Source organism: Eschrichtius robustus, chromosome 12, assembly GCF_028021215.1.
Source record: "Eschrichtius robustus isolate mEscRob2 chromosome 12, mEscRob2.pri, whole genome shotgun sequence".
NCBI lineage: Eukaryota > Metazoa > Chordata > Mammalia > Artiodactyla > Eschrichtiidae > Eschrichtius > Eschrichtius robustus.
In genome coordinates this window covers 35192304-35216633 of record NC_090835.1, presented here as the reverse complement: position 1 = coordinate 35216633, position 24330 = coordinate 35192304, and the positions used below count along the sequence as shown (strand labels likewise).

General features: G+C 42.2%; 2 protein-coding genes across 2 annotated transcripts; both read right to left on the bottom strand.

The window, feature by feature from the left end:
- Window positions 1–250: 250 nt before the first annotated feature.
- On the bottom strand, window positions 251–14150 carry ACTR8 (actin related protein 8). Its single transcript, XM_068558554.1, has 13 exons — window positions 13926–14150; window positions 10503–10673; window positions 8655–8765; window positions 7927–8031; window positions 7471–7644; window positions 6860–6953; window positions 6510–6642; window positions 5059–5212; window positions 4179–4274; window positions 3528–3668; window positions 2335–2599; window positions 1433–1596; window positions 251–607 (listed from the first exon to the last, which is right to left on the bottom strand). The coding sequence occupies exons 1-13, from the start codon at window positions 14046–14048 to the stop codon at window positions 464–466; spliced, it is 1875 nt and encodes a 624-aa protein (XP_068414655.1). The 5' UTR covers window positions 14049–14150; the 3' UTR covers window positions 251–463.
- A 1984-nt stretch (window positions 14151–16134) lies between these two features.
- Window positions 16135–21866, bottom strand: SELENOK (selenoprotein K). Its single transcript, XM_068558502.1, has 4 exons — window positions 21759–21866; window positions 18361–18451; window positions 16835–16918; window positions 16135–16225 (listed from the first exon to the last, which is right to left on the bottom strand). The coding sequence occupies exons 1-4, from the start codon at window positions 21775–21777 to the stop codon at window positions 16135–16137; spliced, it is 285 nt and encodes a 94-aa protein (XP_068414603.1). The 5' UTR covers window positions 21778–21866.
- Window positions 21867–24330: the final 2464 nt, after the last annotated feature.

Sequence of the window (24330 nt, the reverse complement as noted above, 5' to 3'; positions counted from 1 at the left end):
TTTGGAATTTTAGCAGCATACACAAGTCATGACATACGTGCTTGCTGTACTAGATAAGAGGGAAAATGCGTGACCAGACATTTCTCACAATTCAGGTGCACAGTCACACACCCACCCCTCATGGTTATGTGAGACTGCCTGGTGACTCTCAGAAGCCAGCCTAAATGAAGGGCTTCACCACCTGAGAACCACTCTACCGCAACAATTTAGATCATTGGGAGTTACAGACCCTGAAGAAGGGGCAGGAGAGTTTACCACTGAAGACTAAGTTCATATTTATTCTCAAATGTCCTGACTACAAAAGCAGCTTATTTTTTACACCAATGTCATGTTCTCAACATAAAAGTTAAAATTCATAAAACTTAAGCACCTAGGTCAATAAATTAGAATATAAATGTTCTATAAGAGTCTTTTATACCACAAGGTTATGTGTTGGTCTTCAACAGTGACTTTTCTGTCCATTTCACCACACAAAAGCAGCTCGCTCTCGTAGCATGCGGACGCCAAAGCGCTGCCATTCTCTCTGATAAATCCACAGCTCCTGTGTCGTATCTAAACAAGCCAACACTGCCCCTCCTTTCCATGCAATCAGCCGGGGATCCATGTCCTAGACAGGTGATAAACAAAGATATTTCAGTGTAAGCAGACAAGATATATACTTAATCATTTACTTGAATTTGGGGGTAGAAAAAACCCTGCTGAGTCAATATGGAATAAACCAGATTTTCAATCTGCATTAAAGACTCATGAAGGATCCATGAACCACAGACATCTTCTATTTCAACTCACAAGAAAATTTTTTAGTTTTTATTACTGAAAATGCTACTATTCACTATTTACTATTATTCCACAGTCTCTATAGGCAGGAACATATGTAAGGACATAACTTATTTTGAAGTTTGACTGGAATAAATATATCCCACAATCCCTCCCTCAGAATTAAAATTAAATAAAAATATTCCCAGGAATTGTCAGTGAGAATAATAAAATACAGACACAATCTGTTTCTAAATTCCTGCGTTTATGGTTGCCAAGACAGTTCAAACCAAAAAGATCCTTGAAGATCACCTGGTCTAGGGACCAGCAGGAGATTCTTAATATGAAAGAGATAAAAATGGAGTTGTTCTGGCTGACAGCGTGAGAACAGTCAGTCTTCTCTTCACCCCATCCAGTCCTCTGACAAAGGTGGAAATCAGTCATGCTAGTTTGGAGGGCACAGCAGGGACTAAAAGCCAGTAATCTAGTCCCTAGTCCAGAGCTCCTTTCACCACATCTGTGACCTGCTGAAGTAATTTTTCCACTTGATCAAGCCCTTAAGAACTCCCCAGACAGAAACCCACGCCTCCCAGGATTTTCTCTGTCCAATACATTACAACTAGAAATAATGCTGTTTCACTGGCAAAGAGTACAACTTGCACCGTGTACAACATACCTTGGGCCTTGTGATCACATCCACATTTTCAATAATTCGCCTGAATGAAGGTGGCATCTTATTGAGAATTCTGTGCTGCAGAAATTCTTGAGCTTTATGAAACATCAAACCACCTCCCACCACCAGGATGGAGCTGTACATCTTCTTTTTGGTTTCATCAGACGCTGAAAAGACAGTGAAATCCCTTCCACGCTTTTTCTCCATATCCACCACCACCCCAGGCCAAGCCACTATCATCTCTTGCTTGGATAACTGCAGGAGCCTTCTCAAAGGTCTCTCCCAACCCATCCCAGACAATGCTGCCATGCAGCCAGAGGAACCTTGCAAAACACAAACATGAGCATGTTGCTGTCCCACCCCCGACCCTGCTAGTAGCAGGATTAGGACCAGAATCTCTAGGGGGGCTACCAAGTCCAGCGTGGTGTGTACCCACCACTTCCCACAGCTTCACCCTGCATCCTGCTTTCCAGCCACACTGGCCTTCACACAGGCTTCTTCGTCTACCTGGAATGCCAAGGTAACACCTCACTCTCCCCCTAGATCCCTCTCTCTCAAATGGCTCTTCCTCAGGAAAGCCTTCCCTGCCTCCCCCCCTCCACAGCTCCTCCTGAGTAAAAACCCCTTATTAAATCCCTCAATCAGAAACCGTCAGTCAGAACCCTTTAGTTCAATTCTGTAGCACCTGCCACAGTTGTAATTTCATCTTTGTGTGGTAAGTTGACTTGATTTGGTCTCTTCCACTAGGCTCCATGCTCAGCGAGGCCAGGAACCAGATCCTAACACCTGACAATGTAGGCACAAAGCAGGTGCTCAATAGCTTTTGCATGAACATGCTGCAGGGCAAAACTACACCCTAGCCTGAACCCTGTAATTGCTCTCTCCCGGCTCCCAGACGTGCTTACAACAACAGTCTATGCTATGGAGGATGGCTTTATCCAGGCCCAGGGCTTTCCCTTCAAACAGCGAGATGGCAGTCTTCCTGGACATCAGTGCAGTGAGAGCTTCCTCAGAATCATTGCCAGCCATCAAGCAGTCTCCCTGGGAGGATCCCAAGTCCACCTCCTGGGAATGCAGTCTTTCTGGAAGATCAGAGGACTGGCCACGAAGATCCCCCTCAAATCCAATGGGTTTGGATGCAGACTTTCGGTCAGCAGTAGCTTTTGCAGACTTTAAATCAATCAAAAGGAGAATCAAATGGATGGTAAGGCTATGATAGAACCTATGATGTTCTCCAGCTAGATCCCCCCCTCCCTACCCCACTACTCTACACTCTATAAAACGAAGGTCTGTCACTGTGCTGCAGAGAGGAAACACACCATAGTCCTATGACCAAGCATCTGGTCCCCACCCCTGGATAACTGGGAGTGAGGGGTGGTGTGCAGAAGATGAGGAAGTGCTGACAATTCCAAAGCAATCACAGGCAGGCAGCGCAGATCACAGAACTTCGCTATTACTGATTGGATTTTTAAGATTGAAATGTCAATGCAGATGAACCTCTTCCCCCTGAGTTTTTAAGTGTAATAGTTCACTGGAATTCTTAGGCCAGTGGCTATTATGGGTCCTCATTTTCAGACCTTATCTAAGCACCCCATGCTCAGCTTTGGGACAGGAACAAAGACTAGAAAAGGTTCACTGCCCTCTTCTCTCCATCATGAGGTGCTGTTTCATTAGCAGATAAGAGCTTTAATTTGTATCAGACATCCTATAACTAGGATCAGCTTTGGACAAAACAATTCAGCTCTTTGCCTGTGCCACCCAGCTTTTACATGATAATTTAAAAATAAGTTAAGATTTCACTGAAAATACTACTGGATAAATATTCAAAAGTAGATAAAATATTATACATAAAGTACATAAATAATACACGCCAAAAGGGAAGTATCTTATAGACTGGTATTCTGAAAATTGATGTTTGCTGAATAAATAAATCTGTCATCTGGGTTTTAAACACAGACTTCATTTCATCTACGGTCTTCGAAACAGTATCAGCTTTAGTATACTGTCAGATTGCAGCCACTGCAATGATCCATTAATTATGGGCAAACTTCTCATACAGGGACAAAACTGTCTCCTCTCACACAGAATTACCACAGACCTGTTCTTGCTTGCTTTGTGTGGCCAGCAGGTAATGTTCATCGTGAGGATCCTCAGGGTCACCCTGGGATCTGTGCTGCAAAGTTGTCATTTTCTGTCCAACGATTCCAAAAGTTGCTGGATAAAACAAAGCCATCGGAGCCTGTGCATGGAAGGAAAAGAATGACCAACCAAGGATACTGCCTTCTGAAAAAACTGACTCATTAAATAAATTTTGTTCTTCCAAAAACAAAACTGGCAGATCAGATCCTGTAAGTTAGACCGAGTAAGCATTCTCTTTCAGAAGTAACATTATTTCTTCAGTGCATGACAGGCCAGAAAACTCACTTATCATCAAATTGAATGGGTGATATAACACCAGAAATCTCAAAGTAAATGTAAGATAAGTGCCTAGGAATCTACTTTATAATTTCCTAGTAAGAATGATGCCACTTTCTAAATAACAACTCATCACATACTGGCTAATTAAAATAATGGCTCAGATCTGTTCTAATCTGTACTCTACCAGTGGTTTAAATGTTGGGTTAGCAGCTAATTTACAACCAGTTGACATTCTCACCTCATGAGGTTTCCAACAAGTACATATTCTCTCAGTCTGATTGAACCTGGCTGACTTTCTTTCTACCCATGGAAATATATACCGATGTGTTACCTGGAGTTTTTCATCTCCTAATCGAAACTGGTAAAGAAGGGCAGGGGAATCTGGATGTCGAATCTGAAACTCATGGTCCTGAAGCCCAGAGATGTCCTGATTCCAGGAAAAGATGCTGTCAGTGAATCAGTAAAAGTGCATGCAAACTCTTCAAATGCCATCTAAATCTCACCTATAAAAGGGTTGCCCTACAACTTCCTACCACTCCCACTGGAACTTAATAAAACAAGAGTTCAACCGTACCTTGATTCTCTTTCAACATTTCTGAAATTCCCACTATGTGCATTTTTGTTTGCTTCATTATCAACACACACCAATACAATGTCCAAACCAGTAAGCAAATTCCCTCAGTAACTGGGAAATGTTACCCCGTCTTATGTTTCTCAAAAAAATTTTTATTCAGAATTACATTACTTGAAAAATGCTTAAAAAAAAGTTGGAAAAAGAAAGGTCTAAAACAAATAGCATAAAAAGGTAGCAATTCATATACAGCAATGACTAAATGTTGACTGTTCACAATACCAAGAAAGTGCTTCAAATGATACCATTTTATTAACTGTCTATACCTATGTATTTACCTGCTACTATTCATTACATCCAAAGGTTTATCTTTATCCTTTATTAGAATGATTGTAGATCCTAAGGAGAGAGATATCTGCTAAACTCTCTTAAAAAAACTAGCTGTTTTCCAGAGCCTGAGACACATCCGTACAGCTCTGACCTTACCAAAAAACTCTCACTCCTCAACAGCTTCAGCCTCAAGGCTTTATAAACTTGGGTTGAACAGGTTGCATAATACTGTTAAATTTTTAATTATCTTTAAATATCTTCAATTTTTCCTGAAAACAAAAATAATCAGCAATTTTGATTTTGCTCCCACCTGATCTAAATGACAAAAAGTTTCTTTAAGGTGCTGCAGAAGAAGGCAATCCATTTTATTTGTTAACTGGCATTCTCTGTAAGGGAACCCAGCTCGCTGCATCAGCCAGTAAAAACATCTTGACACATCAGATCCACCATATGCAAGACAGAGCCTAGTGTTAAGAGAAAAGGGCAGATGGGTAACCTGTCCGTTAAGAAGGTGCAAAGGGTGCTCCAAAAACTCAGTTAGGCACAGTGAAACACAGCAAGTTTCAAGAAATGTTGCAGAGATAAATTAAAGCATGAAAGGACAGAATGGATGTAAGGGAGAGAGAAAGGAAACTAGCAAAAAACAGTGGTGAACATCTAGAAGCAAAAAATGCTATTTGCAAAAAATGTCCAAGAAACAGAATACACACTAAATCCAGCTCATTTCCAAGTCCATATGTGTAGCATATGACAGCTGTTTGACTGTCTATACTCACCAACATGTAGAAATGGCAGGCAGTGACACCGTAAGACAAACTTATGGGAGAAAATCTTAGCGAATACTATCCACTAACTGAATATTTCTACGATTTGGAAAGATCACTGCTGTGTTGTTTTAGTGGTAGAAGACCTGGGTCCAGTGTTTTCTCTATACTCTGAAAACCAATGGCATTAGGTGTTACAAATGGATGAGCCCAAACAACTCAATCTGGGTTTGAGAATGCACTGTAACTTGGGGTGGGAGGTAACAAATTAACCTTTCTCATGGACTGCTGGACCCTCTTTTAAATTTGTTTCTATGCCTTAAGAGTCAAACTTCCTATGTGAGTGACAGGAAGAATTAGAGCATCCTGAAGAAGCCATGCTGGAAGCACAAAGTGCTGCAGAGAACTGGTATGTGCACTACCTGAGCGTGCTTACCTGTGCTGGGCTTGTCTCAGGACAGACAAGCAGCAAACCTGCTCCTGCTAGTTATTTTATTAACTCTTCTATCAGTGATGACATAATGAATGGACTTGACCACCATAAAGTTACTCCTCACTCACCAAAAACAATTATGACAAGAAAAGCAAATACTCAAAATGCTAGCTAGCTAGAGAATTCAGACCTGAAAACCTATTTTCTCCTACATGACTTGCCCAAATAAAGCTTTGCTGTGAATGTGATTGGTATCTCTCTGCCACACCACAGTGAAAGACACAGAGCTAACGTACACACTTCCTCTGTGGGAAAGCACACAACACACACTAGGGCTTTCAGGAGCTGCTAATGTGAGCTCATGTTAGAGAGTTCCAATGGGAAGGGTAAAATCGGCTATTTATAGCCGTGTTAGAATTTGCACTTCCACAATCTTACTGGTTTCATATGAAAAATCTGAATATGTAATTCCTTACAAAAACTTCTTTCTAACTCATGACGCTTTTAGTTGAACAGGCTGTGTGGGGAGAAGGAGCAGGGAATACCTCCTCCCAAGCTCCTCACCGAGTGTTCCGATGAGAGACCCCATCCTCCACACAGCACACGCTTGTCTTTTGGTCTCCAACATCTACAATACACGTGCTGCTTAAACCACTTCCATAGGTGGCACACACAGACTCTTGATGGACCACGATTCCTGAAAAACAAAAGGCAGAGGGGTGAACAGCTGGGGAGCAGGAAAGATCCTACAACAAATATTCAATTAAAGTCTAGGAACCTCCAGGCAATCATCCAAGTATCACTGACCCTCCCAGAATAAGCATTTCAATAAAGCAGTGAATCAGATTAACTTTGTCAGGAAAAAACAAAAACAATCGCATTTCAGGCAGATTTCACTGGGATATCAGACATACCTGAAAAACCCATCTTCATTAGGATCATATTCACTAATTCCTTCACATGCTGTTTATTATAGATATCAGGAATTAACAAGATACATCTATAATACTAAAAAGAAGAACAAAGAAAAAAATATAAAATGGTTAACACTCAAGTCAGGTCAAAATAAATTTCACCACACTTGTCATCAAAGAGGATTCTCTCTAAAGCAGTAGCAGCAATGGCTAGAGGCCCAAAATAAAAACTCAAAGCTCTCTGCTATCCTTTAGGTTTTATGAAAAGAAACAGAAAATGTTGAAGTTTTGTGGGCTTTTTTCCCTTTGAGTTATTTAACACTTGTAAAATGAAAAATAAGACAACCGATGTTACCGAAAAAGGTCCAGAGAGAAGGCATAAACATGAGCAAGCTTGCTGATTGCAGAGCAGCTGAGAAACACCAAGAACCAAACAAAATGAGAAAAAAAAGAAAGCACCAGAGGGGAATTCAGTGAAGGAAAAAAGATATCCTTAACACCTTAAGGTCAAGAAGGCTTCAAGGACACTGTCTTACAAACAACTGAGTATAGTATACTTTTATTGACCAAGAATCTTAAAGACAATCCAATAACTGGTCATTTTAGTTTACCTTTAAATCTTTCAGTGGGATTTCCAAGTATTTTTGTATTGCATGAGACCATATTACTTCAATATCTGCCAGAACAGCTGTAAGGGAGCCCCCAGGTCCTGGGTGAATATTTAATTGACCTCTTCTGATAGGCCAGTGAATATTGTAACAGTCCAAAGGATTAACATACAGGGCCTAGAAAAGACAGGGAGATGAATACATTGTTAAAACTCTTCTCTCAGGGTTTTCTAGATTCACACTCAAAGACCTAAGGCCAGAAATTATCATTAATATTTGCTGACTGTTCTAATGTTGAGAGAGGTGTAAGTAACATCTCAGAAGCCAGTGTGAATATCTGGTCCTCAGGGTAGGATTACAGAATGCTGAGAAAAACTAGAACTAGGTGACAAAGCAAATTAATTTTATAAATAGTTTCTAGGTTTTCTTCTTCCATTTCACTGTAAAGAAGTTTCCTACCTCTTCTCCTACCAAAAACTCAGGGTGATGAGATGTGTTTGTCCACTTATTTCCAGAGCAATGATCTAAAATCGCAGGTCGCATCTGCTTGTTGTAGGAACGTGCCTGAAATAAAAGAGCATCAGAAAATTCTCTGAATCCATGCAAGAAAAAAAAAGGGGGTTGTCCTCTTTTCTCCTCTCTCACAGACCAGATACAGTGGCAAATTTTAATCATAAATCCAAGATATGTGACAAAATATTGATTGGTCACAAGTGGATTCTCCTGCCCTTTTCCACAATCTTGATTTCTCCCATAATGTTAACACTTAGGCAGTGATTTAGTCAGTCCAAAATTAGTACTGTACTCTGCTGAAAGTTGAATACAGATTTATATATCATATAGACTCATGTCCATTCCTAGCAGTACTGGTTTATCACGTTAAAATGACAAATGTAGTAAGAATACAGCTTCCCATCAAGATCCTGGAATTACACACTTAAGACTCTCAGATAAACTAAATTTTCATCAACTTGATACAAGAAACACCACCTTACAAATTATTGGGCCTGCCTAGACATTTGCAACATCAATTCAGGTATTCTGTAGGTGGTTAAGAATGGTTTTTCTTCCTCTCTTAAGGAAATCCCATCTTTAATTTGCATAAGGAAATAGGGAGCACACACGAATGGTTACGACTTAATAGCAGTGGTCAAAGAATGAATCTGAAGAAAGAGTTGAGACCGAACCTGCTCAGGGGACACAGGAATCCGTCTTGTACCATTTGACATCTTTTTAGACCATATTGCTTGATCCACCATTTTAAGGCCATTTTGTCTTTGTTCATTACTTTCAGGTTTCTGGGGAAAAAGAATAGAGATGAAGAGTATAAAGAATTTAGTGAAAAAGAGAAAGAAATGGCAAAATACTAATTTAATACAGCAAGAGCAAATGTTCCCTCATCAACGAGTAGCATGTCCTTCACCTTTGTCACATGTATTAATCTTAAGAATTCAAAGTAATCTTATTTATAAATAAAAAAATCAGAAAAGAGCCATCACCATAAAACTATCTGCAAAAATCTATAACCTCAAGTGGCTTTTGACTGATTTCAGAGGACTGCTACTTTATATTTACAAAGTATTAGAGAGACTCTTCCATATATCTATATAATTCTCATGTTTACAATTTTATAACAATGTTTTATTCCTTCATGTGTTATTTCACTTAATTAATGAGTATTCAAGTTCTTGTGATATTGCAAAGAACACTCTATATTTTTATAAAATATTTTGTTTTCTTTCCATTTTTATTCCTGAGATTTACTCCTAAAATAGAATTGTAAGATCCAAAGATATGCGAATTTTAGATTCTTACACTGTCAAGTTATACTTAAGCTTAGAAGTGGACTTAAGGAGAGTCTTCTAATTATGCTAAAAAATGGAACCCTAAGGCTTACTATAAGAATTATAGAAACTGCAAGTTCCTACAACTACCCTTGATTTAAAACTTAAAGCAGGACTTCCCTGGTGGCACAGTGGTTAAGAATCCGCCTGCCAATGCAGGGGACATGGGTTCGAGCCCTGGTCTGGGAGGGTCCCACGTGCTGCAGGGCAGCTGAGCCCGTGCGCCACAACTACTGAGCCTGTGCTCTAGAGCCCGCGAGCCACAACTGCTGAGCCTGCATGCCACGACTGCTGAAGCCCGCGCGCCTGGAGCCCGTGCTCCGCAACAAGAGAAGCCGCAGCGATGGGAGGCCCGTGCACCGCAACGAAGAGTGGCCCCTGCTCGCCGCAAATAGAGAAGGCCCGCGTGCAGCAATGAAGACCAAACACAGACAAAAATAAATAATTAAAAAAAAAAAAAAAACTTAAAGCAGATTACAATGCAATACACATATTTAACACCTATCACAAAAATTTTCCTGTTAATTATCACCTGCAAAACAGGATGCCTACTGCATCCTAAGTAAACGCTTACTCCAAGGAAATACTATTTTTTGCCTTTAAATTATGATTTGATCTAAGATTGTAACAAGTGCTTACTGTAGCAATTCAATTGCTAGATTGAAAATATGAGCTCAATTTAAACTCTAAGTATCTGGAAGAGAAAATATGGCAGTCAGTTAATAGACACCTGGATGCATCATTTTAAGGGAGTGACAATTCTGTATGTTCCACTAAAGATCATCTTCATCAATACCCAACTCATCCTGATGGGTGAAAAAAATTAGATTTACTTTTGTGATAATTATTACTGTACAATCTAAAATTGATAGCTCAGATAAAAAATGATATTTGTAACCCTGAATGATGTCGTTATTTTAAAATACATTAAAGCTATGAAGATGTCGTTCAAGATTATGGCATACATTGAATATTGAAGCCCTCCCAAGGAGACAACCCTGGGCTTTCTCTCTAGGTCTTACATTACTTTTGTGTGTGTGTGCTGGGGCGGGATGGCGGGTGGGTTTTTTGGCCACGCTGCGCGGCTTGTGGGATCTTAGTTCCCTGACCAGGGATTGAACCCGGGCCCTCGGCAGCGAAAACTCGGAGTCCTAACCACTGGAACGCCAGCATCCTCCATTTCTGACTTACATTTAGTCCCTCCCTTAGGAGCCAGTTGTCTTTGTACAGGGGCTGCCCTTGTTGTTTGTGTCTTCGTGCAATAACATGAGGAATGCTGGCAGGAAGTGTGTCTGTGGCTCGACCGATCCTCAGAGTTGTTGAACCTGGATGTATGACAACGATGAAGTTGCTCTGGATTTGCTGCAAATACAAAACATAGGAGTGTGACCTTAGTAAATAACATGCAGGTAACACGTTAAATAACACAGAGGTAACAGGCTAGACTAAGAAATTAGTATCCTGTAATGACTATCAAACTCAAAGGTATCAAAATGATTCAGTAAAGGGGGGTTCCCTGGTGGCGCAGTGGTTGAGAATCTGCCTGCCAATGCAGGGGACACGGGTTCGAGCCCTGGTCTGGGAGGATCCCACATGCCGCGGAGCAACTGGGCCCGTGAGCCACAATTACTGAGCTTGCGCGTCTGGAGCCTGTGCTCCTCAACAAGAGAGGCCGCGATAGTGAGAGGCCCGCGCACCGCGATGAAGAGTGGCCCCCGCTTGCCACAACTAGAGAAAGCCCTCGCACAGAAACGAAGACCCAACACAGCCATAAATAAATAAATAGATAAATAAAATATTAAAAATAATAATAATAATAATAATAATTCAGTAAAGGGAGTTCTCTTGAGAGGCTTCCAAATACTGCTCTCTGCCTGAATGCAAACTCTTTTTGTATCTGTGTGCAGAGGATCTGACTCACAGTACATAGGTCAACAAATATTTGTTTAAATGAATGAAATCCTAAGTACCCAGTGCAAATCAAGCTAAAATTTGGGGGCATTTCTGTGCCAATCACTGTGGGTACAACGGTGACCAGGACAAAGTCCTGACCACTAGAGAACTTCCTTCCCATTTACTAGAGAAGAGAGTTAAACAATGAATAAGAGTGTGGGGAATACTATGACTTGTGAAGTATGGGGTTCTCTAAATCTGAATCACCTAAAGATCCTTGTTAAAACAAAACAAAACAAAAAAGACCCTAAGGCTTCACTAAAAATTTTCTGATTCAGAATCTCCAGGAAGAGAGAGCCTAGGAATCTGCAATTTACAAAAGCTCCTGAAGTAATTAGTATGATCGCTCAGATGTGACAACACTGGTTGAGAGGTGAGGGAAGAAGTAAATTTAAGATCAGAATCACTGTTTTGCAATGCTGGAAAGTAAGTGGACTTTATACATGGACAACTTCCGAGAATGTGCATGAACTGTATTTTCGTCATTGTTTTTTAAACACTTTACCCTTATTGGTTCTGTACTATTTACCTGATCTGGCACGAGTCTGGGGTTAAAAAGCCAGAGTTCACAATTCTATCCTCACAGGTCAGAAAGCTCTGCTGCATTTCACCATCCATTACTGGGAGACAGTGAACAAGGACTGACAAAGCAGCACAAATCAGGACAGTGGAGTAATGACTGTGGGCTTTTAGATCTGTGATTCTCAAGGGGGCAGAATATAACCTGAATCACTCGGGAACCTCTACCACGTAAACCTGTTGAGGGACCCAGAGTTTCAGGAGGGAGTGGGGGAAGAAGGGACTCCAACAATCCCTTTGACAACAGGATGCCTCTGTTGAGAATCACCATTCCAGTGTGACTCCTAAGTCAGCACCTACTCTGCTCTGCCCTTAAGCTACAGTTGTGTCTTCTTGGCATGTCCTTATTTAAAACATTTCCGTAACTTGCCAATAAGATACAGTCCAGAACCTCCAAGATCAAGACCCTGCCTACTTCTCTAGCTTTACTCTAGAACCACTTACTTTTCAGTCTCTTTAATCTTCCCAATCCAGATGTCTCCTGATTTCTTAGTTCACCGTGCTGACATTCAGGCCTTCACAAACGCAACTCCCCTTGCCTGCAATGTTCTTTCTCCCTGTTAAATCTTACTCCTCCCTTCAGGTCTAAAGTTAAATGTCATCAGACCAGGCTTATTTGTCCCCCTGGAATAAAATCTTATGGCACCCCTCCTTTTCATGACACATCATTCTTGTAATGATTCACTGTCTGCTCTCTCAAAAGACAAAACCTTCACGTAAAGGACTACTACTGTCTTGTTCACTACTCTGTGCCTAGTGCACGGCATACAGGAGCCTAGTAGGTATTTGTTGAATGCCCATGGCACCACTCTCACATGGCCTGGTGCTCTGCAGCACACTTCTCAAGCTTTTGCGTTTTATGGCAGACAACATTTATCTAGCAAACTGAGTTAAACAGATGAGGTGGCTTGCCATCAGGGACATCTGTACCTCATTAATAGCACACAGGCTGCAGCACACTGATTGGGAAGCTCTGGGGTAGCAAACGCAGTTTTCCAGAGTGTGGACAAGCAGTTTTTAATAATTACATATCTACCTTAACATATTAGAAAACAACTAGCCAATACATCCTACACATCATTTCCTGGACATTACTGCTTCAGACAGAATTGAGTAAAAAAAGTTATTCAGCAAATAATGGTAGAGGTCTCTCAGAAGTTATGGAAAAACCAAAAGTTGTTACATGACTGAAGTTAAGCAAATGTGGTTATAGTGGCTAATGGCCCAGGCTCCGGATTCACAGATCTGGCTCGAAATTCAGATTGTGCCACTTCCTTGCTCTAGATAAAGTTCCTACCTCAGAGAGCTACTGTGAGGATTAAACGAGTTAATCATGTAGCTCGGAGTCTGGCTATCTCTTCGCAAGTTCTGCATTCCCTTCAGAAGAGGCCAGGCTCTGGCTTATACGACCCTCTTGATGCCATCCTTGTTAAGATCTCCAGTCTCATGTCTTGCTCCCTCTTCTCCCTCAATTCCAGACATCCTCATCTCCAACATTTCATATCCTCCCTTGGCCCAGGTCTCTCCCATGCTGTTCTCCTGCCCTCACATTCCCCCTGGCTAACTCCTAATCATCCTTTAGGTCTTTGTCCAGGTGTCACCTCCATTGGAGAAACTGTCCCAGACCGTCAGGGCTGGAGGAGGTACCTGCTGTGTGTGCCCAATACCTCCCCCTGTGGTCCTCTGCACTAGCCCATCCCACTCCATGCCCTAGATACTTACTGCCCACCCCCGACCGTGAGCTCCCCCTTCCCGCCAAGTGGGAGAATCCTAGAGAGTGGAAACTGGCAAGGCCCTTACACACCATCCAGTCTGCCCCCTCAACTAGTTGGCAGGAAGGTAACAGCCCTGTGCTGGCTGGTCTCATGGCCCGGGAGGCTGGGGTTCGCACAGTGGCTGGTGTCACTGGCCTGGCCATCTGCACTGTGCCCTCGGAGCAAGCGGGGAACGACCCCCCTGCACCACCCACCTGGGTGGGCGCCCGAAGACTCCCGCCGTTCGCCAGCCTCCTCCCCTCGCCCAGCTCCGCGGCCCCCCGCCCCGCCCGGAAGCCGAGTCCGAGGCCCGCCCCCGGCGCCTCACCTCCTGCAGCGACTCCGGCACCAGCGCGGGCACGATGGGTCGCTTCACGCCGCGCTGCTCCTTCTCCTTCTCCCCGCCCTTCTCTTTCCCGTTCTCCGTGTCCCCCTTCTCGGCCTGGGTCATCTCGGCCGCCGACGCCCCTCCAGCCTCTAGCCTGAAGGACGCAACGCGACCGCCAGAGAACAGGCCTCGGCGCAGGCGCAACCTCTCGGCCGACTGCCCACAACCAAGATGGCCGCCGGGAGTCGGCCCAGAGCATTCCGGGAAAGAGGAAGGGCGGAGCTGCCCGGAGGAGGGTGAGGTGGGAGGGTGCATTGGCTGATGTTGCTGTGATTGCTCCTGGCTGCAGCATGCCCGCAACCTACTTGTGGTTTGTTTTGCGTGCTTACTGTGGAGCAGCTGATAACTGGTGTCTCATTTCGTCATCACACCTGTCTTTTCTGGCTTCTCAGACACCATACGTAGTTCTAGTTCTCCTCGTACTTCACTAGCCATGCTCAGTCCGGCCTCTTATGTTAGCATTCTCTGGAGTTAGGGCTTCTCTCTACACACTCCTTGGATGACTTTATCCAGTTTCATGGCTTTAAATATGAAGATAACTCCCAAATATGTATTTCCAGGTTGGATCTCGCCCTGATAACCAACTGCTTATTTAGTATCTCCACTTAGATGTCTACAAGGCATTGTAAACTTAAATATATCCAAAATGTAACTCGATCCCCGCCTCCCCCCCAAAAAAATCTACTCCCATTTTCACCATTCTGTTTCACTTGTTTCTTCAATTGTCCACATCTTCTACATCCAAAGCCATCAGCAAATCCCACAGTCCCTCAGATATGCCTTGAATGCATTCACTTCTCCACTCCTACTGCCGCTACCTGGTCCGATCTCACCTGGACCACCACAACATCCTCTAAACCCAACTCCCTGCTTCCAGTCTTGTCCGCCTGTAGTCTGGTTTTCATACAGACCAGTGTTTATTAATGCCACCACATCCCCATTTCCTGGCAAACAGAGTTGAATAAATACTTATAAATGGATATAAAAGTGCTTTTACTGAACACTTTGGTTTCAGAGACTGTTAAACACAAAGTAGAATTATCTGTATTATTCATTTATTCCATAAATATTTCAGTGCCTATTACACGTAGTTACTGTTCAAAGCACTGGGGTAAAGAAGACAAAATCCCTAACCTCACAGACCTTTCATTCTAGTGAAAGAATGAGAGTTACCAGCATTCAGATGGGGTTAAAGCCAACAGGCAGTATATCTTAAGCAATGGTTTAGAATTAAAATTGGTAAAGATAGCATTGAAGTCCTTGATTTTAAAGACCACCTAGCAAATCTACATTTTGTAGCTCAGGTTTGTTGGTTATGGCTTTACAAATACCCTGATAATTACATCTGGTAGCAAGTAAGACACATTGTATTAAAGATCCATGGGACAAATAGGTTTTAAGATAAAAATTAATTCAAAAGCACAGATATCATATGCATACTACTGAAATACACTGTGATTTATTTATAAAGAACAACAAAAAAAAGCAATGAACAGTATTTCAGAAGTTGAAAAAGGTGACACTAATGGTACTCAATACGCAGCTGTTTATTCTTCTTCAAATTTGGAGCTTTCTGTGTTTTAATTATATAAAGATGAGAAGTCAGTCTTGTAACCTAAAAATACTTATTAAAACTATATTAATACTTTCATAAACGATACAAAAAAGATGAGACAAACACGTGCATTTATAGAACTGCCTGTCAGTCATGCCAGATCCCTGCGGGGGGAATTCCCAGCACGACCTCATTCATCTGTGAGGACACAGAGCAATCCTTGTTTAGAGTACACATTCATCTAACTTGTCCAGTGTGGTCAACGCTCCATTTCTTGATGGTTTCCTTCTGCTATGAATGTGCTTGTCCGGTTGTCTGCTTCTTAGAGCAGACATTTACCTAAAAGAAAATGTTATAATAGTTAGTAGTTAGTAATTTGGATCTGTATGAAAAAGCTAGTCATTACATATTATAAAACCTTCTTCAAAAGACATTTTGATTCAAAAGACAATTTTTCAAGGGATAAGATAAAAATATTTTTCCAAATAAGATGTCTGAGTAATTACAAAATGTTGTGACTTCTGCTTTCCTAAAGAAAACCTGCCTAAGGAGGCATTTTCAAAATGAAATCCCTGCAGAATTGCAGATTTTAAGTTACCTTCCTCATCCACCGGCCATTGGAGGAGGATTAGGGCCACGCAGATGATTAATTCGACCCATTCTTCTGGGGGGGTTTCCTGGTGGCCTAAGATAAGAAAAGTTAATTTCTACTGTTGAGTAGACACTACTTCAATTGATTCCTTTTAAACACTCAAATAGACCCTCTTCTTTATTTAAAATAGGAACTACCATTTAGGTCGCGAGTCACAAATTCAAATACTGAAAGAGACCAGCTGCATAATGCGCACGAGGAAAGTGAGTCAAGCAAGGGTTAGGATAAACGGGACAGCTCCTCCTATAAATGTCCAACTGAAACCCAGCTCCAGCTGATATCTGCCATATAGAAACACAATCCCCACCCAGTGCTGCTGGATCGTGAGGTTTTCATTAGCAGCTGGAAATCCAGATTCTAAAGTGAAACCTCTAGATTTTAATGTTGGCCATCAGTTTTCATCCTCTAATTTAGACTTTTCCCATAGGATATTTGATATACATTTTAGCTTTGTCAGATTAACTCTGATTATCAAATCAAAGGCAACTTGATTTAATTTACAGTAATACATTAATTTTGTGAAATAGAATTTAAGCCTTTAATTACCATGAGCCTAACTATGTCTGTCTGCCTATTTATCTCTAATTTAATTATATTACACAGAGGGGTAAAAACATCTTTTATCAATTTAAAAAGTTATACCCTCTTCCATCATCATATCTGGAATCAGATGAGCTTCCGTAGCCTCTTCTCTTTTTCACATCTTGCTGAAACAGAGTTCTGAAACTGAAACAAGGGGCAGAAAACAACAGAAGATCCACTTTCAACATTATAAAATGCATTTCCATGGTTCCAACTATCATCTCTGTGGGAGGATGACTACCCGAACTTAGCTCCAAACCCGCATTTCTTGAAGCCAGCTGGACAACACCATCTAGCGCAAGCACAAGTCTAAACAGTGCTATGTTCCGTGCCAAAGCCACCACTCCTTGTCTTTCTTATTTGCTGTAACTCTTCTAGACAGAGTCTAGCAGCGACTCTGAAACCAGAGTCATCTCCAACTTCCTTCCTCTGCTCTGTATCAGTTGTCAAGTCCCAGAGTCTGCTTTTATAGTATTGCATGTCCATTTCCTGTGCCAACAGCCTACCTAATGTTACCTTGGGGAAGGAGGGGCTGAGGTGGTGTGCCAGAGGCACAGGGCTTTCTGGGAATCCGTTTAAATGGAATTTTATTTGTGGAGAGGGAAGATTTAACTAATTAAAACAATATTTTAAATAAACAGTATGGAGGTGAAATTTGTAAGAGATTGCAAAGAAGTTTTGCAATGAGTAACTTAACTTAGGCCTCTCTGTCCCCTGTTGTATTTCTCTATGGAACGGTTTCTTCCATTTTACCCCGTCTAATTTATGCCACATGCAGCCATCAGATTAATCTTTCTAAACCAGAGCTACAATCAAATTAAGTATAAAGAGCATAGGCTGATTTTCAAATTTCTCTGCCATCTTTGCTGTGCCTCTTCCACCTGGAATAACCTCCTCTGATGTCCTCCTCCCACAATCATGCCCACCCCAAGGCCCCTTGTAAAAAGAAGACATTTACTGATATTAAAATCAATGAAGGAAGGAGACATCCCACATCTCTGCATATCTGCAGTTCTCTGCCCACGAGACACTCAAATGTATATTCAAACTTTGGATGAGTAAGACTTGTTAGTAGATGAACAATTTTCATAAAACAAACAGCATATGAAAGACCAAAAAATGAATTTAACTAAGAATTGCTTGAAATTATGGTGAAGTTTAAATTTTTGTCTCCTCTGTATCGATGCTAACCCTTCATTTAAAAAAAAGTTTATGCCTTGGGAGCTTTTAAAAATCAAGATCTGATTCCCCTTGTTTGCTTGTTGTATACTATGCCATAAAAGTTGCACATACACACTAAAGGCAGGAACAGTAGAGAGAAAGCAAAGTGCTGTCATCTGGCAGCAGAACCAGCAGGTCTGGCCCCATAGCTGCAGGCTGAAATGGTTACCACTACGGCTAAGACATGGTCAAGCTTACTAACTCAAGGAACATATTCATAATCATAAAAGATGTTTGGGGCAGTTTTATCACTACACAAGTCTTCATCTCCCTTAGAAAAGCTGTTAATAAAAATTACAATTAAAAAGTGCTTCAGGCAAGCTGAACTTAAATATCAGGGCTATTAAGAGGACTACTATACTTACAACAAAACCACGAACTCGGCTATTCCCCAGAAGAAATCCGTTATAAAAGACAATCTCCATGGGGACTGACTCCTGCTGTCCAACACTTGTCCTATAGACAAGAATAAAGACACTTCAGTTACTGCAACAAATCCCTGACACAAGATGCATTACATTTGATCAGTTAGGTAACAATCATAGGCTCAGTTTTCAACTTGTTCACTGTTCCAAATGGTCTACACAAGGAAAGGTGTGTTATGTGTGCATCATTCTAAGGAAAGGTTAGGGAAGTGAAGTTCTGTGGTCTAGAGGTCATTCCTTTAATATGTCAAATTATGCCTCCTATAGTTTGTAATTTCTGCTGGGTGACATTTCAAGTTTTTTTTTTTTCTCTTTTTTTTTTTACTGTGGTAAAATACACACACAAAAAATTTACCATTTTAACCATTTTTAAGTGTATAGTTCTATGGCATTAAGTACACTCACACTGTCATACAACCATCACCGTCAGCCACCTCCAGAACTTTTTCATCTTCCCCAACTAAGACTCCACACCCATGAAACATTAACTCCTCATTTCTCCCTTCCCCCAGTCCCTGAAAACCACCATTCTTTCTATCTCTATGAATTTGACTGCTCTAGGAACCTTGTACGAGGAATCATACAATATTTGTACTTTGGTAACTGGCTATTTCACTTAGCACAATGTCTTCAGGATTCATCCATATTGTAGCATATGTCAAAATTTCCTTCCTTTTTTAAGGCTGATGAATATTCCAATGTAAGTATATACTACATTTTGTTTATCCATTCATCTATTGATGGACACTTAGGTTGCTTCCACCTTTTGGCTACTGGGAACATGCCACTATGAACATGTGTGTACAATACCTTTATTCAAGTATTTTGAGGAAACAAATGAGATGAGCGAATATAAAGAATGCTCACACCACTTCCATTTTCCTAAATGTGTTCTGAGTATCTCTTTCACTTGCAAAGTCTCCTGCCTATATAAAAAGACTGTTTATAAATACCCTTAAAATCTTCAGAATCAGTTGTTATGTTAAAATTTTTATATATCAAAGAATTCGTGGGCTCTAAGTACTAAAGAGAATTTGGCTTGTTCGTTAAAATGACCACTATTTTTCTTTCACAGAATGCTGTTGATCCGAATTACAGACTCCAGTTTTATCTTACAGAAAAATGGATATATTTTTCAAACCACTTTAAATAATAGAAGCTACATCAGGAAAAGTTAATACTCTAGAGTTTCAGTCTTGCAAATCAACAGGTTAGAATATTTTGGGAGACGAGCCATCTGTCAACTACCTCTCCTCTCCATTTTCCCAAGGGCTTTACCACTCACTGCTATGCCCAGTTTACTTCTCCTCTTTCCTTGACCAGCTTACTTTCAGGTATCCACTTGGACGTGAGCCCTCACAGAGCTACTGAGAAAAAGGGGCTACACTTAAAAGACAGAGTGTGAGTGATAGGCTTGGTTCTGCCTCTTACTAGCTCTGCTTTGTTGGGTGACGTGACATTTTCCTTCTCTGAGAAAAAGTATTCCAAGGATAGTCATCATACAGAATTGTTGAGAAAAAAAAAAAAAAAGTCACTTTGACAGTAAGAAAAAGTTTTTGTCAACTATGAAATGCTGGTACAGTCCTTCTAAGAAAATAGATCTAGGACTTCCCTGGTGGAGCAGTGGTTAAGAATCCGCCTGCCAATGCAGGGGACACGGGTTCGAGCCCTGGTCCGGGAAGATCCCACATGCCGCAGGGCAACTAAGCCCCTGTGCCACAACTACTGAGCCTGCGCTCTAGAGCCCGCGAGCCACAACTACTGAAGCCCGCGCGCCTAGAGCCCGTGCTCCGCAACAAGAGAAGCCACCGCAATGAGAAGCCTGCACATCGCAACGAAGAGTAGCCCCCGCTCGCAGCAACTAGAGAAAGCCTGCGGGCAGCGACAAGAAGGGAGGGAGGGAGGAAACAGATCTAATTGGAACCCGTCAATTTCTTCCTTTGCGATTCTAAAGAACATATTGCATGCATTTGTACCATTCTGACTTTCTTGCGCTTTTCTTCCCAGTTTCTGAAGGCAGAAACCTCCCCTCCCAATATCCTCAGAGAGAAATAAGTTGCTTGAATGCAGTTGGCCATTTCTCAACTATAAAAGTGAGATTAGAGGCCCTAGTAGGACCTTTATGTTATTTATGTAGATCAAAAACAACAATGCATACACAAAAAGACACACTACAAATACACAGAATTATTCAATAAATAATAGAAGCTGCCAGCCTTAACCACAAAGAATATAACACAAAGTCTGCAAGTGCCCAAAACGAATATGAAACTTTGATCTTTAGTGTCCATCAACCTACTTGTTTCAAAGATCTTTAAGTAAGAGACAAGGAGGAAGAGAAAGTGAGATTTTGAAAAGCAAAGAAATGCAAAGTGCACTCAGCCAGAAGATTTCTCACTACCTTCACGGTCTCTGAAGATAAACAGATGACTTAAATAGAACCAGAACCTGGTTCCAGTGATGCAAGAACTAGTTAAGAGTGCACCAAGGCGTTTATTTCACCTGAGTCAAACAAGTGGGCAGGCAGTTCTGACACTGTTCTGACCCAGTCATACTGTGTCTTTCCTTTCCATTCACTGTCTTTGGGGAGTCACTGAATTAAGTCTCTCTCAGTTTCTCCATTCCAGGAATAATCAAGCTTGCTCCTACAGGGAGTAATGCTACTTCCTGTGCCCCTTGAAATTAGGGCAGAAAGCTACATGCGTGACGAGCTACCCCTCTGCCGGGAGAAAAAGCCTATCCAAAGCTTTTCTTCAACTCTCTTACACATTACAGAAAGAGGCAGCGTAGTAGAAAACCGTAAGAACGCAGACGTCAGCCTACCTACGTTAGAAACCCGGCTGAGCCATTAGAACTACCTTTGTGGTACTGGGCAAGCTATTTAATCCGGCTGCGCCTCAGTCTCCACCCGCAAAACAGATAATAGGGTATCACCCGGATAGGGCGACATTAAAGACAATGAGCGGACAAACGAACAACGCTTTAAAAAAGTGCCCGAGGCACAAGCGCTACGCAACGGCGTGAACAGTGCGGTCTTTTCTAGTTCAGCACACTGACGCCCGACAGGAAAGACCACTTTCCGAGACCCACAAGCAGAAGCTCCAGGAGGGCGAGGACGCCGGGCACTCGGCACCGCCGTCACCACGGGGACCTTGGCCCCCGCCGCGGCTCAGGGACGTTCGGCCGACGAGCCGCAGGCCCGGGCGACTTCGCCCCCAGCTCCGCCTGGCCGCGGGGCGTGCCCGGAAAAGCGGCGCCGGGACGGCGGGCGAGGATGGAAGAAACCCGGGGCTCGGCCTCCCAGGACGGAGGTCGCCCGCGTAGCCCCTCCAACTCACCATTCGAGATGTAAACCATCTTGCTCCTTCTCCGCCTCCAGAGCGACAGTGGGGTCTGGCCCCTCTCACTTTCCGTATCTCCCTCCGCGCTCCTCCCTCTGACGTCACAGGCCACGAACAGACAAAACAGTGACTGAGGAGGGAGGTGGACAGAGCCCATTGGCTCTGTGGAGACACGCCCCCGACGGGCGTTTTGGTCTCGTCAAGCTGGTGATTTTCGACGTAAGGTGGAGGCTGGGGCAGGTGATCGGATGTGACGTTACGGATTTAGCCTGTAAACGCGGGCTTTTCCTGGCTCCTTCGACAGTGGAGTTTGGAGAGCTCGTTTGCGCTGCCGGGAGAAGTTATGCTGCTTTCTAGTTGTTTGAAGGGCCCTGGGTTGGTGAGGCAAGGTCACGTGTGAAGTGACTTGGAGAACCGCCGGCAGGAGGAGGTTCCTGAGAATTTTCCAGAATTGTGGATCTTTCAAGGTGTGCAGGGAAGTGCCTTGCGGGCGGAGGCGGTGATCAATCCGAAAAGAGCTTTACGGTCAAGACTTCGGGAATACACAGGCCCTATCTAGACGATGTACTCATTCTCTTTAGAACCGGTGTTTCTGCTCTTGGTTCGCTAGAAGTGGATGGAGTTTTTATCAGCTCTTGTGAGACGGCTGAAAAATACTGTAGCCCGGGTAGCTCGAGACCTTTCTCTTCTTGTTTTTTATTACTGGCTACTTCGTGATATTGCCAGCACTGTGGAGGTGACAGATGAATGAGAAGCTGTCTCGTGGTCATTGATTAAATATGGCCCACGTACCTTGTGCTGATGGGTACTTACTCGGCTCCAGCCGCTGGGCTACTTTCTGGTCCTTGACCATGGTAGTCTCATTCCTGCCCCTTTGCTTTTGTACTTGGCTGTACAAAAATTTCCCCAATTCTCAAGTCATGTATTGTCTCCTCAGAAAGTTTCTAATCACCTTAACTAAAATGAAATTGAAAATTCCATTTTGGAAATAATATTTTACATTTAACAATGTGTATTAAGATTGTATGTTCCAATACCTAGAATAAACAAATATTTATTTTCATGGTGACTTTTTCAGTAGCAGTTTTCCCCCAAAAAGTGCATAATAGGACAAAACGACATCCTTCATTTGAAATTTTTGCAGCGCAATCATAGAGGGTTTTTTTCTGCACAGATATTGGAGTGGGGTCATTAATTTTCCCAAGTACCTTCCTTAACATAAGCCATGCCACCATCATCTCTTAACTGCTCTTCTCTAGTTGTTTTCTACCTGAAATCCCAGCTTCCACCCTTACCAGCCTTAAGCAGTTTTTCACACTGTAGCAAGAGTGATCGTAAAATGGAAATCATTGCCTGCAACCTTTTAGATACTGAAATTTAGTGATTTCCTATTGCTCTTAAGATCCAATTCCTTGTCCTGGTCTACAGGCCCTTCATGACCTGTCCATTTGATCGCCCCCTTCGCTACACCTCCTGCCACAATCCCCACCCAAATTTTGTGCTAGCAACATTGATGTTTAGTCTCAAGCATCCAAGTTTTTTCATGCCTGCAGGACTCTGCACATGCTTTTCCTTCTACCTGGGACACTCTTCCCCTGACTTCTTGCACATCCAGCTCCTTTCATCTTTTAGATCTCAGCTTAACTGTCACCACTTCTGAATTCCTTCTCCTGGCCAATCATCTCCATGATTATTTTCTTCATAGTACTTATCACGATGTGAAAATATTTTATGTCATAATCGGTTTGTTTCTTTCCAGAAAATATAAGATGTAAGAGGTCAGGAATCTTACCTGCTTTGTTCCCTCTTATATCTTCAAGGTCTATTATAGTCCTTGGCAGGTAGTAGGTACTCAGATGTTTGTTGGTAGAGAGGGAGGGAGAGAGACAGACTGAGAGAGAAAGAGAGAGAGATCTATCTAAAAGTTCCCTAAAAATCTCCCAATCACCAAAGGAGGAAGAGAACTAACATTGGGATCTCCTGAGTACCAGACACTGCTAGGCTCTCTCTTCCTCTTCATCCCTCTATCTAGATTATTTCTTCCTGAGATTTTAACGCAGTGATTCCCTAATGAACTACCTCTAGCCTCTCCCACTCCATTTCATGCTATGTTTAGCCACTTGTTCAATCCAAGTTTGCCTCTTTCCTGCTCACATCTTCGGTTTCTCCCTACCACCTGACAATTCACACCCCAGCCTCCATGGTCTGGCATTGAGGGCTTCCTTGATATATTTTCTTAGGTTTATCTCTGTGACTAATTTCCTAATAGACCCCTGCTTTTCCTTCCTTGTTGCTTCTGCTCATTTGTTTCCTCTTGATGGGAATTTTCCCCATCTCTTAAAATCTAATCCATCCTTCAAGGCGAGGCATGTTCCTATTAAATGAAACAACGAATAGCAAATGTGAAAGGACTTTGCAAACCGAAAAAATATATATATTATATATAACTATATGTATATTATACTATATATATTTCAGATAGATAGATTATATGGATAATTAGTAGCAGGATGGGCCGGAGGACAAAGAACATTTCCCGCCTTTCCCTAACCTTTCATGTCAAGAACTG

Coding starts and splice junctions, on each gene's coding strand:
- ACTR8 (XM_068558554.1), bottom strand. CDS start 14,048: ATGACCCAGGCCGAGAAGGGGGACACGGAGAACGGGAAAGAGAAGGGC. Junction 4,275..5,058: donor CTTTTTGTCATTTAGATCAG/GTGGGAGCAAAA, acceptor TCCTGGAATCAG/GACATCTCTGGGCTTCAGGA. Junction 1,597..2,334: donor CCATAGCATAGACTGTTGTT/GTAAGCACGTCT, acceptor CTGTCTTTTCAG/CGTCTGATGAAACCAAAAAG.